Source organism: Athene noctua, chromosome 3, assembly GCF_965140245.1.
Source record: "Athene noctua chromosome 3, bAthNoc1.hap1.1, whole genome shotgun sequence".
NCBI classification, from domain to species: Eukaryota; Metazoa; Chordata; class Aves; order Strigiformes; family Strigidae; genus Athene; species Athene noctua.
The window spans coordinates 3,418,255-3,437,872 of NC_134039.1; the positions used below are offsets into that span (position 1 = coordinate 3,418,255).

At 51.2% G+C, this 19,618-nt stretch overlaps 1 protein-coding gene across 1 annotated transcript; it reads right to left on the reverse strand.

The window, feature by feature from the left end:
* Positions 1 to 1,590: 1,590 nt before the first annotated feature.
* Positions 1,591 to 11,942, reverse strand: LOC141958839 (polycystin family receptor for egg jelly-like). The gene has a single exon (XM_074901786.1). It carries the CDS (start codon positions 9,556 to 9,558, stop codon positions 1,606 to 1,608), a length of 7,953 nt encoding a protein of 2,650 aa, XP_074757887.1. The 5' UTR covers positions 9,559 to 11,942; the 3' UTR covers positions 1,591 to 1,605.
* Between the last annotated feature and the right edge of the window lie 7,676 nt (positions 11,943 to 19,618).

The window sequence follows — 19,618 nt, forward strand, 5'->3', positions numbered from 1 at the left end:
ACCGGCCGCTACGGACGCCGGCCGGCTCCGACAGCCGCTGGAGGTGGGAAGGGGGGCTTTGGCTTCGTGCCAGGCCGCGCCTGAGGGCCGATGGGTGAGACCATCCCATCGGCTGTAATGCTCCCCCCAACTCACTGTGGGGAGATGTCCCCATAATGTCCCCGTAAACGCGTTATGAAGAGCATGAGGTTTTAAAAAAACCAACATAATCGCTGGCCTGTTTGTATTCAAGGTGAACTGCCTGGAGGATGCTCCCTGTTTTAGGAATAAGAAATACGGGGTTTGACCCAGTTTGCCAGTCTTCCCAGTTGTCCTGGACAGTTTTCCCTTCCAGAAGGTTACCTGGTGACAGTGTGCAGGTACGCTTATAAAATACAGAAGTCACGTAATCCCCACCGCTTCCTGCCAGACTATATAACAGGATTTGACAGTAGATGATTAATGTCTTCTAAAGGGACACGATAACAAAGTCTTCTGCAGACAAAATGCAATGCAGTGTTGTGAAAGTATACTTTTAATTGCCAAACTGAACCCTGCTAACTCGTGCTGTCTTTTTTTATTCCTTATGCTCTCAGTATGAAGGATTTCATGGCTTGGATGGGCACGCACTTCACTGAGTAAAAAACTGTCTGGATGGCCGGTCCCAGAGAGTTGTGGTGAAGGGAGTTAAATCCGGTCGGTGGCCCGGCACCAGTAGTGTCCCCCAGGGCTGGGTGCTGGGGCCACTCCTGTTTAACATCTTTATTGATGATCTAGACGAGGGGAACGAGTGCCCCCTCAGTCAGTTTGCAGATGACACCCAGTTGGGTGGGAGTGTTGGTCTGCTCGAGGGTAGGGAGGCTCTGCAGAGAGACCTGGGCAGGCTGGAGCCATGGGCTGAGCCCAACTGGGGGAGTTTCACTGAGGGCAAATGCCGGGGGCTGCCCTTGGGCCACAACAACCCCCAGCAGGGCTACAGGCCTGGAGAGAGGTGGCTGGAGAGCTGCCGGTCAGAGAGGGACTTGGGGGGGTTGAGAATGAGCCAGAGTGTGCCCAGGGGGCCAAGGAGGGCAACGGCATCCTGGCTTGTGTCAGCACTGGTGTGGCCAGCAGGGACAGGGAAGGGATCTGAGCCCTGGGCTCGGCACTGGTGAGGCCGCCCCTCGGTGAGTGGGTTCAGTTTTGGGCCCCTCACCCCAAAAAGGCCATTGAATGACTCGAGCGTGGCCAGAGAAGGGCAACGGAGCTGGGGCAGGGTCTGGAGCACAGGTCTGCTGGGGAGCGGCTGGGGGAACTGGGGGGGTTCAGTCTGGAGCAGAGGAGGCTGAGGGGAGACCTCCTGGCCCTCTGCAACTCCCTGCCAGGAGGGGGCAGAGAGGGGGGATGAGTCTCTGGAGCCAAGGCCCCAGCGCCAGGCCCCGAGGGAATGGCCTCAAGCTGCCCAGGGCAGGGTCAGGCTGGAGAATAATCTGGAGAAAATTTCAGCACAATCCTTACTAAGGGGTTGGGCTGAATGTTAAAAAATTCTTAGAGGTAAATAATTGATTTATGAACAATTTCTTTGAACTTTATTTGAAAAGTATTACAGAGAATTATTACATCTTGAACACAGAAATCTCTCCTTGCTCATATGACAAGATAAACCCTTTTTTTCCCATTGATTTTTCTGGTTTTGAGCCCTAAATGCTGCTGATGTCTTTTCACAGTCTGCCCATAAAGTTCACTGTAAAATAGATCAGTCTCACTGGTCTTGGTTGTTTTACAGAGCAGAAGGTAAAATATCCTTCTCAGCCTTTGCAATATAAAAGAAACCACTTGTGCTTCTTCCGATGTTTCTTCATATACGGGCTCTTTCATCTCTCCATAGGTAGACAAAATAACAGCTTGGAAGAGATTGATCAAGACACAAATCATTACAAACATGAAAGAACTCAGAAACAGAGCACCAAACAACCTGTTGGATGAAAATGCAGTGTCACTGAACTCTGAGACACAGTAAGAAAATACGGTCTGAGCTGAGTGAATCATGTTATTGTAATTCCATTCATGCTGCCCAAACACAAGGTAGCCAAAAGCTGTAAATGCAAAAAAGTACACTGCAGCCATGAAGGCCATTGAGGAGATTTTGGGAAGGGCTGCCAGGATCGATCTTTGTGCCAGGTGCACACCATAAAAAAATTGAGAATATTTCAGAGTTTTCAAAACTGCAAGAAATGCTAAAAAACCTGTAGTAATCCTTAAAATCTGATCTAAATGAGAAATTGCATGAAAATTGATGAAATCATTCGGGTGAAGTAAGTAAAACTTCACTATATCTTCTCCCGCCTTAAACTTTAAGATCTTTAAAAAAACAAAGAGGAGGAATGCTGATTTTAAGCCAAAGTTGATTATGTTGGAAAATTTTCTGACATAATCTTTTTTCTCTTGGCCTATGATGAGGAGCTCCTCTGCAATGTAAAGGAAGAGGAGGGCAAGAGCAGTTACAGCCACAAACACCTGAGCTTTAGTTTGCTGATGAAAGATGGGGAGTGCAAGGGAGTGCACCAACAAACTTGGCTTTATCATCCCAAAAGGAGACATTTCAAATATGACTGAGAGGGTGCAAAAGAGGCCTACATCCGAGTTAAACGTAGTCAGTTCAATGATCACAGCCCACGTGTTCTCATCAAGCCAGTTGCTCTGCTGGAGAGTGTCCAGCCTTGTGGTAGAATTAGGTCTTCCTTCTTCAGGGAAAAAGTAAAACATGTATCCTTCTGGGCCGTACGTGTGCAAATCTCCATATAAATAATACGTCCACGGAGTTCTGTTTTGGTGGTAGGTGAACGCTCCGTAGCTGCTGGCATCCTTGGAAACAGACTGGTTGGCAACCTTTGTCCAGGTGCCAGCATAGTCACCTTTCTCTGGGGTGTCACTGCCGTATTTGTGAAGACAGTGGCTTTTGCTGATGACAAAGTTATTGATGAAGCTGTGAGGATGGAAACACTTCTTCTCCGTGTTTTTAGCCCGCACTTGCCTCATCCTAGGCAAACCAATGATTTTGGAGCAGCTCTCGGGAAGAAAGGTTGGCTGAATTTTGTTGTGGATCAAAGGCAAGAAAGTGTCTTTCAGCCACACGTTGATGTGTTCCAGCTGAAGTACCCTGGAGAGTCCCGGAGAGAACTGCTTGTGGATGAATCGGTTGTAGTGGAAAATGTTGGCGTTCTCAGTGGAATAGACAAAGTGGAATAGCAGCATCAAAAAGACAAGGTGACTGATGAAACCTTTCGTGAAAGTCAATGCCTTGGCCTTGATTTTTGCCCTTTTCCACATGTCTGCAACTTCCTCAGGTTCTAAAGGCTTGTACTCCTTGCTGCTCCTGACTTCAGCAAGTTTTGCGCGCGCCTCTCTTATTTCATCTTTACTCAGCATTTCTTTATCCAACTTAATCTTAGAATAGTCTTTCAGAGTTACCCATGGGACGTTTTCACAGGTTTTCCGATGAAGCGTATGCATAGCTGAGAAGAAAATGGCTTTTAGAATCGAAATGAGAAACACTTTCTCAATAAAGGAGGTTGCAGATGCCAAAAGCCACTCTCTAGAAGTCTGATAGCCGTAAGACAAGCCGTAGGACACGATGAAAAACGATGACAGCCCCGTGACAGCTACAACTAGTGCCCATGAGGTGTAGAAGCAGCACCTCCGAAAAACTAGGTGCAGTCTCTCGGGACAGGGCACGCAGCCAACGCGTAGCGGTTTCCTTTCTTTCTGAAAGTTGCTGCCGCCTTCTGCGTAGTTCTTCCGGATGTTGGAATTTGATTGCAGCCTTCTGTGGCAGGCCTCAGCCACTGGACGGGGAGTTTCGGTTGTCGTCTGCATGTCTGTTCCCATTCCATTCGCCTGGCTTTCAGAAACGGTGCAGTTACTCCAGTTTCGGGGAGATCCCTCGCTCCTTGTCTTTCTGGAACATGGCGTGCTCTGTGAGCTGCTGGGACCAGGAAGGTTCTCCAAGGGAGTAATATTCCTCGGTTGTGCTGAAGTTTCCGAAAGGTAGAATTTTTGCTGGCGCTCCTTAAAGTTCTTGGGACTTCCGTCCTGGAGAGGCGAATTTACCTTTGGGTGTGTCTGAGCCACATGACGAGGAGAAGGTTCTTTCCGGGAATACTTGAATAAGGCAGTTAGAATGATTTCCATGGGTATGGTCATCAAAGCGCATTCAATTCCTAGTGCTATTGATCTCAGGTACCTCAAGTGTCCCGTAGAGTCTCTATCCTTGTCAGCGTTAAAGAACATAATGTTAACAAGCAAGTCCAATAACAATACTGCTAAACACAGAGACAACCTCTGCAGCCTGCTGAAAGTGCCAGTGAGAACGTGAGCAAAAATTGAGAACCACGGATGGTTCTCTGTCAGGCTGTCGGCAAGTTTAATCAAAAAATAGTCGATTCTGGGCAGAGGTGTCTCAGGGTTTGTGACGGAAAATGTCCTTTCTAGGAAGCGATCGCCGTGGTCGACAGAAAGCCATTTCCTGCAGATGAAGAACCACGTCGTCCTGGTGGTCACATTCTCAACTTTGGCTCTGCTTAAGAACCAGCTTGGAGATGGGCCCTTGTTATTGTGCCAGACCCTGAAGGAACAAATGTCTCCCAAGTCCTTCTTCGTAGTTAACAGAAAGCAATCGACGCTTCCTTGCTGGAAAGGCAAAAATTGCGGGTGCCGTAAACAATGGACGTCACTTGTGCCATTCCGTCCGATGAGCTGAAGACAGACATCTGCTTTGGTGCCAGCTCCCCAGCGGCTGCCTGTGTGTAAAGTGACCAAAAAGCTCTCTGTATCAAAGGGGTCGTTGTCTGGCAGAACGATAATGTTGTTTTTCCTGTTCCTGTCAGCCCTGTCTTTTCTGACGGCCCAGAAGGACAGAAGAAAGTAGGCAGCAAAAATGAAGAGCACTGTTAAGAGGGTCACTGGGTTTTTAGGTATTTCTGCTATCAGCATTTTTCCCAGGTCGAGCCTGTTGGGGGGAACGAGTACTTTGGCTGCCAGGAACTTGATGTTGAACAGGGACGCGTTTAACGCAGCGTGGACTGACAGATGCCCGCGACTCTGCTTCATGTTGCAGACACAGTGGACCCTCTGCCAGTTGGTCAAGGAGCCAAGCCTGCACGTGTCTTCTCTCCACAGGCTTTGAATCCCATCCAGGAATAAGCACTGGTCGCTAAAAATGTGTATTTTCACCAGTCTCTGGGTTTGGTACCTCGCGACGTGGGGTGTCAGCAAGACGACGGAGATGTTATAAGTGTCTGTAGCGCTTCCTTGAGCCGTGGCTGTCAGCAGTGACTCTGGGAGACAGATGATATAGGGAGCCTCAATGTTACAGTCAGCGCCAGCTGTCTCGTTCGTGCTTGTGGTTGTTGGCTTGTCGTGAAAAGCCGAGAAGGAGGCTATGGGAGCAGCATCCGTGAGGTTGGCGCCTGTAAATACCAGTACCGTGAAAGTAGCTTTTAATTTTGTCAGGATCTGGATGTAGATGCTCTTGCTATTTCTGCTGACTTCAAACTGAAATCCTCCAGTTGTGTAAGCTCGCGTTTTATCGGGTCCCATTGCTAACGGAAAAGTTGAAGATTCCTTATCTTTCCTAGCAACCACAATTTCTGCTCCTTCAGGCACGATCCCAAGTAGATCCCCGTTAGCCTTGGTCTCTGCCATTTTGAACCCCAAGACCGTCGTTGCGATTTCTGACGTGTAACCTAACCAAGGGAAGGGGTTCTCCTCAAACTCAAAAAGGGCAGTGGAAATCACAGCGTCATGGGACAATCCAGGATAATTTCCTTCGTTCAGTGACGGGTAAAAGCAACTTCTGCAGGTGTTTCTGGCAGAGAAAGCATTTGTAATGTTCCAGGTTTCATCTTTCGTCAGCGTGATATTCCAGTGTTTTGTTTCCATGAGAGTTTCTGTCTCGCCAGGGACTTTGCCCTGGAAGACGATCTCCATTAAGGTTTCCGTGGTGGAGAAGACCTGTTTCACTCCGTCTACGTTGACATTCGTGTGAGGCAGAAGAGCAGCTCTCAGGATGTTGGACAAGCCCCTTAGTATTCCACTGCTTTGAATTTCTGCATCCTCAGACCAGTGGGTCTCGTTCCTCTGTACCTTCAGCGTTGCCGTTAGTTCGGACAGTTTCCTGACGGCGAGGTCTTGCGATCTGACGGTCACTTCGTCAGCTTCCTCTGTGACTTGCGAAAGAGAAGCAACTACTTGGTTGATGTCCATTAGGCTCTCGGCTGAAATATTCAGGAGTGTTTCAATCAGGCTTTCCCGGAACTGAGCCTTAGGGAGCTGGAGAGTTGGTGTGACTTTAATATAGTTTAAGACTGAGGCCGCCACGTAAGCCAAATAACCCGCGCTAAAATAATTTTTAGCCCGGAGATAAGATGTCATCGGCGCGTTAAAGCCGCTCACCGAGGCCAGCAGTTCATGAAACACAGCAGCTGGCGGCCGGCTGTTAACTGGGTTCTCCACGCGGACATATAAATTCACTTGGGTAAACGCCCCAAGGGAATTAGCGACTTGGACGTAAAGCTTCAAGGTGTACTTCTGAGAGGGCACTCCGACTGGGAGAAAAGACGGAGGAGTTCTAGGCTCGTAACCAAAGTACAGAATCGTGCCAAACGTGTTCTCCTCCACAGACGTTATTTTGGTCGTTTGGGGTACGTTGGAAGCTGCGATCACTTTATACGTCAGAGGTAAATTGCTGTCAGAAAATCCACTGCACTGAACAACAAATTTTGTCTGAAAGGCTGTACCCCAGCGTGGGTTGATGGTACAGTTGCCAGCCCTAGGAGGAGCAGTCACCTTAAACGTGTGTCTGTAGACTGAGGCCCTCCCGTCCCAGGTGGTTACTTTTAACTGGAGTACGTAGGATCGATGTGCAGCCTCTGTAAAAGTCAGAGCGTTTATAGACAGGTAAGGCCCAGACCTCCCTGTTGAGGTTCTGGAAGACCAGTCAAAGCTGACTTCTGTCGAGTTGTCTGAAAAAAGAGACCAGTAGTAGGCTGGCTGGCTGGTTGTTCTACAGTTTAGGCATTTTCCAGACAAGATAAATCTCTCCGTTGGAATTAGAGTGCTCCCACAGTTTTCGAGGCATGCCACGTTCAGGAAGAGTGGGGGGCCAGGCTGCACATTTACGGTTTGGTCAGCGTAGCTCCTCCTCGTGTCCTTTTGAATCTCTAGACGGAAGTAGTAGGCGCTGTTTCCTAGGAGGGATTCTGGTGGCACTGCCTGAACGGGGCCTGAGGGTGTTAGCCATTTCAAATCCCTCTGGGCCGGATGGCATCTCTTTCCCGGGCTGACTTGCATGTTTTGGTAGTCGGACACCTCTTTCGTACAGTACCAAGTAAATGTGATTCCCTTTAGTCCTTCCTTCGAGTCAGGATCGTAGGACGCGGAGCCATCGAGAGTCCAATTATCAGAAAAGCCCACTGTGCGGAACGTGCCTCCCGAAATATTTGCCACCAGGTCGTCTCTCTCGATCTGAACGTAAATTTTATCTGTGCCCCTGAGGACCGTTGCGGTCCCAATCGGGGTTATCTCAACAGTGAAATTAAACAGATACAACCCGTAATCCAAAGTAAAACTGGGAACAGTTAAGTGTATCATTTCTACACCATACATCCCAGACGAGTTGACTGGGTTTTTCCAGTCCGGAATAGTTTCTGTGTCCTTAACAGAATAGACTCGCCACAAGGGTTTGTTAATTATACCCACGTTGCAGCGTTGTCGCACGTCGGCAAAGAGGAAAAAAGATGCCCCCTTTTTCCGGCGCAGGACAGAGGTCTGAGGAGCAGGCCTCCGAATGCGCACACTGTGTATGTAACAGGCTTCCTTCCGGCAAGCCACGGGCGCTTCTATGGTTTTTGCGGTGTGGTTGTTGACTGTGACTCTTAAAAGCGCCGGTGTAGGTGCACTTCTGCTACAGTTCACTTTTGCCACAAACCCCGTGTATTTCTCTGGATCGAAGGGTAACGCGGAGCGACGGACAAAACGCGTGGCGTTTCTTACGTGGTCGTTGTACGTGTAGGTGCTGCTCTGGAGAAGGCGGTCTCTTTGCGTTCCAAAAAGCTGCAGGTGGAAGGTCCACTCGCACTGTAGCATGGGATGTTGTGCAGGGATAAACCACACCAGGTAGGTGAAGCCTTGCGCAAAGGAAGGACGGCTGCCGGTGAAGACGTGGACTTCAGGGTCTCTTTCTGCTGGAGTCCTCTTCTGATTCATGTAAAGGTACATATTGAACTTGTACCACTGGAAGGCCACAAACTCTACGGAGAGTACGTAGGAGAGCTCCTTCTGTCGGTAGAAGACGGTGCGCGTGTGAGGGCCATCGGTGGAAATGGAGGTTTCGTCTTCTTCGGTCGTGTAAGGCATTCCGTGGTTGTCCTTGTAAGTGTAAGTGCCGTTCTTGGTCTCCCCTGGGTGAAGGTTGACGTGGACGGGAGGTTCTCTGCCTGCCGTTAGGCTCAGGGTACCGTTGAGTAGCTGTAGCTCTCCCATGGATTCCTTGACCCCCTTTCCATCAACGTGGAAGTAGATGCTGGCCACCACCTTCTCACCCAGGCTCTGAGGTGTGGGAACGGCACAGAAGTTGCTCTGCAGCGTAAAGGAACCGTAGGAACGGAGCCAATCCCCCGTGGCCTGCGTGTCCACCAGTCTGTAGGCCAGTGTCCCTGGGGAAAGGGGCTGAAGCCTCCAGGAGAGGCCGAGGGGCTGCCGAGCAACGCTAAGGAGCATGGAGCTGATGCTGAGGACATGCAGCAAGTCCCGCTCTACCTTGAGAGAGAGATTGAGGCTGATGTGAGGCATCTGCTCGATGCTGACCGAGGCAACGTGGAGCCCGTGGCGCCTGTAGCGCACGCTCAAGCGGTAGCTGTAGTAGGTGGCGCAGGTCTGTCGCAGCTCGACTGTTGGGTAGACGGTGGGCGGCAGCGTGTCTTGGTGCTGGCTGCTGGGAAGGAGGAGGGTAGAGGGGCTGCCTCCCTGGCTGCTGAAGCGGTACTTCCAGCCGGCGCTCTTGAAGCGCGCACACCAGCCCAGCTCCACCGGCTGCCGCGCGGGGATCAGGCGCGTCTGCGGCCAAAGCACGAACAGCCTCATGTCCTGCCCGCACATCTCCACGGTGACGTCGCGGTGGAAGCACTCGGGTGCAGCGCAGGACGCCGACGAGCAGCGCACGGTGAGGAGGATGGAGGCCCCGGGTGGAGGAGCGCTTCCTGGCGGGAGGCCTGTCTGCAGCGTCACCTGGCCCGACCAGCGCGAGGTGTTTGTCACCCACGTCGAGTTCAAGTACCAGAAGCAGCGAGGTGGGGGTGGCGGCCGCCCCTCTTTCCCCTCTGGCTCTGCTCTCATGCCCGGGGCCGGCTGGTAACGCAGGCTCACGGTGCTGTTCCACAGGCACGAGACCCAGCGCTCGCTGTCCCGCCGTTGGGAGACTTGCCCGTGCGGGCCCCAGCAGGTGACTCGCAGGGGTGGTGGCCAGAGACGGGGCACGGGGGCCGCCCAGCCCCAGGACCAGCTGCCCAGCACCAGAAAGACGAGAAGACGGAGCAGTCTCATTGCGGTGCGAGGTGAAGGAGGGAGGGCAGCTACCGGGGTGCACCTGTTGGTGGTGTAAAAGGAACAAGCTTTAGAAAACCCTTTTCTCTTAGGACGTTATTCTTAGCAGCAATAATTAATAAACAGATCCTGGTTTATAGGTTTAATTAAAGAGCACAGGTGCTCTAGGAACAGTATTGACAGTTTCAGCAACTTAGAAAAGCTAGGTAATGAAAAGCTAGACAGAGAATAAGTATCTGTTAAACAGAACGTTTTGAGTCTTTTCTCAGAAGTCTACAAGTGAATTTTCATGAGGGTTGTTCAGAACATGAGTAACGACGATGACCAAAGACTGCATCAGTGAACAGTGGTGTCCCAACTGCAATTGGAAGAGCACGATAAGACCTAGCCGAAAGTGTGGAATACAATGGACTTTTGAAATTGGTGATGAATTAAGAGCTGAAAGTTCCTGGAAAGTCACCAAAGACTCTTTGTAGTGTATGTTATATCCTCTAGAGAGAGGGCGCTGTTTGTTAGCTGTTGCCACTCCCAGAGGTGGTGGCCCAGGTCTGACTTGTCTCTAAAGCAAGCCTAGAGATACCCACAGTCTGGTGAAACCCTTTAACAGAACTGGCGACCCAGATGGGACTCGAGGAGACAAGAGGGAAGAGTCAGATATTCCTCTGGACAAAGCCGTTACCAATACTCAGATTGCCGGCAAGGCAATAAGAGGTGAGTCCACCTAAGAGACTTGGGCACGGGTAATTCCAGACAGGATTATACTGGGAAACTCTCGTGTTTAAATTTGCAAAGAGAGAGATAAAAGAAATCTATAGAAGATGGGGCCAGTACTCAGTGCTGAAAGGGGGACGCCCTTGTTCAAGGCTGAGAACCCAAGTATCTGGCCTTGTTAGAAACTCCCTTGGTTTCCCCCCTGAGCCCTGGCCAGGCTTTGGGTGGAATCCAACAGGAGAATGAAACCAGAAATTTTCCGCTCAAAACAAAGGTGCCAGCTATTCCGGCCTGTCGATCTCTGGTACGTAAGGCTGGACCCGCTCGCATCGACTCTGGAAGCCTCACCTCTGGGTGGAAGCACCGCGCAGGATTTCCCGCTTGCCGGGACAGGTTCTCCAAATCCTCGCTGCAACCGGGGCTGCCCAGCGTCTGCGGATCTGGGTGATAGTAAAGTTTGCAAGTGGTGAGGGATCTTTCTTAATCACTATTCTCTCTCTCATGTAGTAATGATTTGGTGCATTACCCTGTATTTTCCTATTTGTTGCTTTGGGTGCACTATTCTGCCTTTCCTTACTGCCTGTCTACACTGTGACATGATTTGGTTATCACCAGTAAAATCCGCCTACTCTTTTCCCTCTGGTGTCTGAGTTTAATTGGTATCCTTCATCAGCAAAACATCATCTTCTCTGGAAACTGAAAGAACAATGGGACCCGCTGGCATCAAGGTAGATGAGCACGGTCAGATTTCTGCAAAGGTAAACGGTCTCATTGTGGATAAGAAATTGGTTTGGGTTAAATTTGCGATCTCTCCCAATTCCCCTACTTGCCTTTTGGGCCTGTACTGGATTTTGAAGTTCCCCAGATTTCCAGTGATAGTACAGGGACTAGTAGGGGAAGAGATAAACTATTTATCTACCCCTCGACGAGAACTTTGGCAGGAATTTGGTACGTTTATCTCCTTGGCTCCAACAGGGATTCAACTGATTTTAATGGGCTCAAAAATAATGGAATTGAGAGGTCAAAACCAAAATGATTTGAATGATATCCAATTTGAATGGGCTGCAATTCCCAGAGAACTTTCAAGTCCATTGGGAGCTGAAGTGGGATTGTTAAAATCGGCTGAGCCAATTGTGATAAAAACAAAAGGAGGGACTCCTCCTTCAATTTGGCAATATCCAATGATAAATGAGGCTGTTCCCAGCAGAAAAAAATCGAATTGTACATTTTTTAGAAAAAAGCCTTTTGAAGGAATGTCTTAGTCCTTATAGGGCTTCAATCTGACCTGTTCGTAAAAGCAGATAAAGATGGAGATCTTGGATATAGATTTGTTCAAGACTTACGAGCTGTAAATGAACATGTAATTGCTTCACATCCTGTGGTACCAGATCCTGGTCTGGTTTTAAGGCAGATTCCAGTCTGGGCACAGTATTTCACGGTGCTTGATCTTACAGGAGCTTTCTTTAGCATTCCAGTTGCGGAAGAAAGCCAATCAATCTTTGCCCTCCCGTGGCAAGGGAAGCAGTTAACTTGGACTCAGTTACCACAAGGATTTACTAGTTCTCTGACAATATGTTCTCAAATTTTGTGAAATTATTTGCAAGATTTGTTTTTTCCAAATAAGTCTGTTTTGATACCATACGTTGCTATATATGCTGTATAGAGAGGGCGCTGTTTGTTAGCTGTTGCCACTCCCAGAGGTGGAGGCCCAACTCTGAGTTGTTACTCAAGCAAGCCTCGAGCGACCCAGTCTGGTGAAATCCTGTCAGAGGCGGGCGGCAGCTGGCGTGTCCCCGCCACAAGGACTCGTCACCCTCGGCCCCAGCACAGCGGGAAGAAAGGCATTTAACCTCAGAAACAGCGCCGGAGGGGATGTACCTGAAGACACAGGAACAACTTCTTTGCAGGCGATAATCTGCGTAAATCGTGTCTGCCGTCGGGGCTGCGTTCCCCTCGGTGGCAGAGCAGCGCAGAGTAACGCGGGGTAAGAGTGGGTAATGCGCGGTAACGCGGAGTAACACAGGGTAAGAGTGCGTAACGCGTGGTAACGCGGAGTAACTCAGGGTAAGAGTGCGTAACGCGTGGTAACGCGGACTAACTCAGGGCAGTTCTGGGTGACAATGGGTAATGAGTGGTAACCCGGGCAACGCGGGGTCATGTGATGTCACAGTGGGTAATGCGGGGCAACGCGTGGTTGAGCGTGGTGTTCTGGTGGCCCCGCCCACTGCTGGACTGACCACACCCACTCATTCTGGCCATGCCCCTGCCCATTGTCTTTTTAGTCACGCCCACTCTCTACTTGGCTCCGCCCACCACGGGGAGGGGGGGGGGTGTTCCGCCCCCCATCTCTCCACCTGCAGCGGCAGTTGGTGCGGAGCCACCGGCCGAGGGCAGCGGGGCAGCTGCGGGGGATCACAGAACCACAGAATCGTCCAGGTTGGAAAAGCCCTTGCAGCTCCTCCAGCCCCACCATGACCCTCCCCCTGACCATTCCCGACTCCCCCAGATCCCTCAGCGCTGGCTCAGCCCGACTCCTCAACCCCTCCAGGGATCCCGGGGACTCCCCCCTGCCCTGGGCAGCCCATTCCAACGCCCAACAGCCCCTTCTGCACAGAAATCCTTCCTCAGAGCCAGCCTGACCCTGCCCTGGGCAGCTTGAGGCCATTCCCTCGGGGCCTGGCGCTGGCTCCTTGGCTCCAGAGACTCATCCCCCCTCTCTGCCCCCTCCTGGCAGGGAGTTGCAGAGGGCCAGGAGGTCTCCCCTCAGCCTCCTCTGCTCCAGACTGAACCCCCCCAGTTCCCCCAGCCGCTCCCCAGCAGACCTGTGCTCCAGACCCTGCCCCAGCTCCGTTGCCCTTCTCTGGCCACGCTCGAGTCATTCAACGGCCTTTTTGGGGTGAGGGGCCCAAAACTGAACCCACTCATCGAGGGGCGGCCTCACCAGTGATGTTAAACAGGAGTGGCCCCAAGACCGAGCCCTGGGGGACACCTCTCGTGACCGTCCGCCAACCGGATTTAACTCCCTTCACCACAACTCTCTGGGCCCGGCCATCCAGACAGTTTTTTACCAAGCGAAGCGTGTGCCCATCCAACACGCAAACAGTCAGTTTTGCCAGGAGAATGCTGTGGGAAACCGTATCAAAGGCCTTGCTAAATCAAGGTAAACAACATCCACAACCTTTTCCTCATCCAATAAGCAGGTCGCCCTGTTGTATAAGGAGATGAGGTTTGTCAGGCAGGACCTGCCTTTCACGAACCCATGCTGACGAGGCCTGATCCCCTGGTTGTCCATTATGTGACTTTTAATCCACCCGAGATGACCTGCTCCATGACCTTCCCTGGCACCGAGGGCAGACTGACAGGTCAATAGTTTCCTGCATTGTCCTTCTCTTGTAGATGGATGTCACCTTTGCCACCCTCCAGTCCAGTGGGACCTCCCCCGTTAGCCGTGATTTCAGGTAAATCCTGGACAGCGGCTTGGCGAGCACATCTGCCAGCTCCCTCAGCACCCTCGGGTGTAACCCATCCAGTCCCACAGCCTTGTGTGCATCCAAGTGGTGCAGCAGGTCTCCGAGCAGCTCCTCTTCAACTGGGCTGCCCCCAGCCTGCTCCCCCTCCCCATCGCCCAGCTCCTGAGGCTGGGTGTCCCGGGAACAGCCCGTTCCGCTGGGAAAGGCTGAGGCAAAGTAGGCGCCGAGCACCTCAGCCTCGGGAGGGCGTGTGTCCCCGCCGCCGGCTCCTCCCCCTGCAGCGGCGCGGCCGGGGGCAGCGGGGCGGCTGTGCGGGATCATGGCGGCGCCGCGGGACTGCAAGGTGAGGGCCGCTCTGAGGCGCAGCGGGACGCTGCGGGTGAGGCGCCCCGCTTCTGCCTCGCGCCCAGGGAGGCCCCGGGGCCGCGCGGAGGCCGGGCTGGGAGGGGGCCGCTGAGGGGAGCCGGGCCGGGGCGGCGCAGGCTGCCGGCAGGGCGCGGAGAGCCGGCCCCGCGGTGCCGAGCGTCCGCTGGGGCTCAGCCCCCTCAGCCCCTGCCCTGGGCTGGGCCAGCGGCGGGGGTTGGTAGCAGGGGAGGGGGCGACAGCGCTGCCCCTGCGAGGAGCTTCTCGAAGCTCGCCGGGCTGCGGGTCGAGCCCCCCTGGCCCCAAGGCCGGGCGATGAGCTGCGCCTCTGCCATAACTTAGCTGAGAGGGGAGGGGGAGCGGTGAGGAGGAGTTGTGAGGAGAACATTATGCGAACACCGAGGGCGGTGGAAGAAGGAGGAGAAGGGGGGTGGAGGTTCATCGGGGCAGAGACTCCCCTGTACCCCGTGGAGAGAGAGTAAGGCCACAGACACACACACCCCCCCCAGCCACCCATGGGGGTCTGCCGAGGCAGGGACCGATCTGTGGCCCGCACTGAGACAGGCGACTGTGGCCGAGGAAGGCCGGGACCCCATGGGAAGAATCCCCCGCTGTTGCAGTTCAGTGCTGGGAGGACTGCAAGGCATGGGGGGTGACCCACATGCCCGTGGGAGGGACCCGTGTCGGAGTTGGTTTGTGTGTGGGACTCTCTCCTGTGAGAGGGGCCCCACCCTAGGACAGGGGAGGGATGCCAGAATTTTCCCTCTCCCTGAGGTGGAAGAAGCGATGGGGCTGACCACATCCCCCATTCCCTGCCCCTGCACCCCTGAGGGAGGAGGTCGCACTATCAGGAGCAGAGCTGAGCAGGGGAGAAAGGGAGGAGTGGGGGGAAGGTGTTTTCAAGGTGTGGTAATGCTTCTCATGGCCCTGCTCTGTCTTTTAAGTGTTGTTGTTAGTGTTTGTATTAAGTTTATGCTCTTTTTTTCTTCCCCTAACAAGTCTGGGGTTTTGCCTGCACCTTAAAGGATGATGTTATCTCTCCCTGTCCTTATTCAAATCCCTGGGTCTTTTGCTTCCCTCCTTCTCAGCACTGGGGGGCAAGGCAGGGGGCGTGAGCAGCATCTTTGCTTATTTTCCCCTTCTCAGCACTGCAGGGAAGGTGAACTGGTGCTCAGTTGCCCTCTGAGCTCAAACCACAACTTCCCCCAGTAGCCTTACACTGGGGGTGGGTTTCAGGTGGACTGAGGATCTGAAAATGGGAACGAGTCGCTGCACCCTTCCCTCCTGCTGGGGCAGAAAACCCCTCTCTGAACGTTGCTGTGTCTCAATCACAGCAGAGGCTGGTCCCACGGGCCCTCGCTTGCCCTTGCTGTGGGCCTCAAAAGCAGGTCAGGCCTTTTAACTCTAAACCAGCTCCAAGTCCAAGGGCTCAAAATCTGCCTGCAGGAGCTAGTTACTGATTAGTCAGTTTGCCTGCTTTCTTCCCAATGAAGTTCATTCTCTCTGACACTCCTTTTATTGCTGTTTTTTGGTTAATTAGGCAGGGAGAGGTAAAAAAAGAAGTCTTAAGGTGTTCTGAAAGTGTCGTAAGCACCAGAGCGCTGGAGTGCTGCCACTCGATAAAAAGAGGATGTGGTAATAGCAACCCACAAAGAGCAAATTTCTCAGAGCCAGCTGGGATTCTAGCAGGGGAAAAAAAAAATACAAGTAAACAGTCACCGCATCCCATGACTAAACTCTTATCATAAAGCAGGAAAAAGGTCAAGGCTTTGGTCTTGCCAAGAAGCAGTAAGAAGAGCCAAGACCATGGTGCTCCCCTCCAGGAGGCATCGCAGAGTTAGAGAGGAAGGCTGTGGGAAATCAGTGTCACTCAAAGGCAGCCTCTCTGAGAAGGGGATAACAGTTTTACAAGCTCCCGAGGCTGTTTTTTACCCACTCACCCTCCCTTTCTCATGGCTTTCTTTAGTCACAGTCTGATACGTGAGCACAGACAAGCCCCAAGACACGAGTGTCCCAAGAAGTCTGGGCAGGACCACTTGTGTGTGACCCAGGGGACAAGGGGCACTGGCTCTTCTGTGCTCCCAGCAGCCCAGGGTTCTTGGCTGACAACAAGAGACTAGGTCTGGAGCAGATCGTTTAGGTCTCTTAGGAGTCAGCAGCTATTACAGTGTGGTTCTTCCCTGCAGCCTCCTGTTGTGGTGTGCTAACAGGAAGAGCAGTGGCATACGTGATGTCGTGCAGCCTTGCTGCCATCCTCTTGGTACTCGAGGGGGAGTTTTCCACTGAGGGGGGAGTTATGTGGGCTGTAGCCTTAGCAGAGCAGAGCCTTTCTAGAGTGGACAGAAATAGCATGGACCTCAACTGGATCAGCAGTGTCCTTAGGGATGAATGCAGGCCTTTTTTTTTTTTTTTTTTTTCTTTTTTTTATTTACTAACCCTAGTTCTGCTGTTTTTCTCTGACGTTTATGCACGGATGTTTTCATTCCTGTGAATCTTAGCTTTAACAAATCTCCTCAAAATGGGATGACATTTTCTACTTGGCAACTACCTCGAGCTGTTGTGCAAACTGGGTGGTGGCGAAGAGAGCTGCTTCAAATGGAGCTTGGTTTTGATGACTGGTAATGAAAGTGGTTCCTGGCCTGTTTACAGGGCACCTTGAAAGGTAACCTGTAAGCAGCAGGCCTAACCTTGCTACCCTCTTGACTTTTCTCCTTACACTGTTTCTGGATATGGTATGAATTGTAAAAAAAAAATTTGTAATTTTATATTCAGGTCTAGTCTTTCAGGCTTGTAATTTGAACACTCAAGTGCTTGAGCTGCTGGAATGTGAGCCTTTAATCCAATCACAGTGGGAAAGCTTTAGGATATATTAACAAAGATGTCTTTCCCTGGTTACTTAAAATTTTTGACAGCTGGGTCATTAGAACCAGGAAAAATGTTAAAGTGTAAAATAAGACGAGCTAAATTCTTGCAGCACCTGCAAGGACTAATCCTTCATTAGGAGGGGTCTGAATTGGCTTGCCCCAGGTCATTTTTTATGTCTATCCTGTACGTTCTGTGTACTGGAATAAAAATTATGCTGAAGTGATTGGGGCAGCTCCTCAACTCTGTATGCTTGAACAGGAATGTATTTGGTGTGCTGAATGTAAGCTGTGCTTGGGTCGTGGTTTAACCCCAGCCAGCAGCTAAGCACCACACAGCTGCTTGCTTACCCCTCCTCTGATGGGATGGATGGGGGAGAGAATCAGAAGGGTAAAAGTGAGAAAACCTGTGTTTTCAGAAAAAGACAGTTTAACCAGTAAAGCAAAAGCCGCACGCACAAGCAAAGCCCGATCAGGGATTCATCCCCCGCTGCCCCTCGCGGGCAGGTGCTCGGCCATCCCCAGGACAGCAGGGCTCCGTCACGCGTAACGGTGACTCGGGCAGACAAACGCCATCGCTCCCAACATCCCCCCTTCCTCCTCCTTCCCCCAGCTTTACGTGCTGAGCACAGTGTCCTGCGGGCTGGGATGTCCCTGGGCTCAGTTGGGGTCGGTGTCCCGGCTGGGTCCCCTCCCAGCTCCTTGTGCCCCCCCAGCCCCTCGCTGGCGGGTGCTGCGAGGAGCAGAAAAGGCCTTGGCTCTGTGTAAGCGCTGCCCAACCAAAACATCCCCCTGTTACCAACGCTGTGCCCAGCACAAATCCAAAATATAGTCCCATACAATCTAATATGGGAAAAAATTACTGTATCCCGGTCAAAACCAGCAGAACTTGAGAAGCTGTATTGCAGTCTTAGAGGCTATGATGGGTGCGGTATCAGAACGCTGAATGGAGAGTGATTGGGAGAAATAAACCCAAATGTTATTAAAAATATCTGAATAGCTTGCCAGGGGAAGCATCTCAGCTTGTGAGATGACAGCCTTTGTGGCTGTGTGGCCGGCCTGTGTGGGGGGAAAAGCCTGCAAGCAGCTAGAGGTGACGTGCCCAGTTGCTGGAGATGCCCACATGAATAAATAAAGCATTTTGAAATAGGCATTGTTTTTCTCATTTTGTTGCCCGAGTTATTTAAGAGAGCAGTCACAAAGGCAACCATGAACCAGGGTGCTGTAGCTGCTGCAGCTTAACTCCACCGTTAAGTAAACTGCACATCTGCCTAATGAACTCTCCTCCTTCTCCAGCAGCTAGCCAGGAGATGTAGCACCTCAGTCGGTGTTACATAAGAAACCACAGCAGCCTGATTGTGGTTTGCATTTTAGCTTTATCGAATGCCCATGTTTTTCTTTTTTGCAAGGCTTGTGTACAAGCCTATGGTCCAAATTCTTTGTTGGCTTAACTCCAGCAACTTGGTGGATTTGCTCTGCCAGGCTGTTTGGCCTGCAAGTTACTTAAGGTATTGATTTCACTTATAAAAAACCCAGGGTTTTACTTTACCATGTCTCACATGAGGTGTGTCTGCAGTAGAGGGACAAAGCCAAAAGTTGAGTTATAATGAATTAAGAATGAGTCTCTCATTGAGACGTGTAACCCATCAGGATCTTCTCTTACACTTTATAAGTTTTGCTTCTTTATTCCCACTGCTAACACCAACTAATCGAGTCTTCAGATGTACCTACAAGTGCACAGATAGTTCGTGTGTCTGCTCATATTGTCCTTCCAGCCTTTTTTTTTTTTTTTTTAAATCACTGTTAATGAAAATATCAGAACACCATCAGTTTGAAAATCTGTTGGCACAGTTTGGAAAACGAGTGTAAAATGAACGGGTTTGTATTTGTTTGTCGTGCAGGCCTGGCAGGATGCTGGACTTGTCCTGTCCACGACCAGCAATGAAGCCTGTAAACTATTTGACGCTGTGCTGACCCAGGTATGACCGAAAAGTGTAAGGAAATGTGACTTGAAGGAACTCGTGCATGAAACAGTCTTTGCTGTAGTTGGTGTTTAAATTTCTTACCAGCTGGGAGAGCCTCACAGTCAGGGGTTCAGCCGTTAGTGGCAGCAGAAAACCTTTGTAGCAGAGGGTGATGCCAGATGCTGCAGTGGTGGGGAAAACCGCAGCCAGTGTGCTCATCCTACTTGACACTGGAAAATCAACCGATTGACAACCACATCGAAATCCATGGTTATTAGTTCTGCTGGTGGCCAAACTACCTTAAAGAAGCAGTTTTTCTGTTTTCCTACTAGGCTAATTCTCTGTGTGTAAAGTTTGTCTTTTAGCCATTTGCCTTGCTGACTTTGTGAGTTCTAAATGCCTGGAGAATGAAGAGAAGCCCATTGTCGTCAGGGATTCTCAATCCTCTGTCTCTCTTACAGTATGCAACCTGGACCAACAACGAGAACCTTGGAGGCATTGAGGGATGTCTCTCCAAGTTAAAAGCAGCGGATCCAAATTTTAGTGAGTATAACCTTTAATTCTTAGCATGGAAAGTGCTGGATAGTACCTGGTGTTTACCTCACTTAAGGGGAAGGTGGTGGCTTACATCATTCTGTAAAGCTTCTCCAGAATCTAGAGCAGGCTGCAATGGTTTTGTGTGGGGTTTTAA

Bases quoted from the DNA above. Each gene is read 5' to 3' on its own strand.
- LOC141958839 (XM_074901786.1), bottom strand. From the start codon at position 9,558: ATGAGACTGCTCCGTCTTCTCGTCTTTCTGGTGCTGGGCAGCTGGTCC.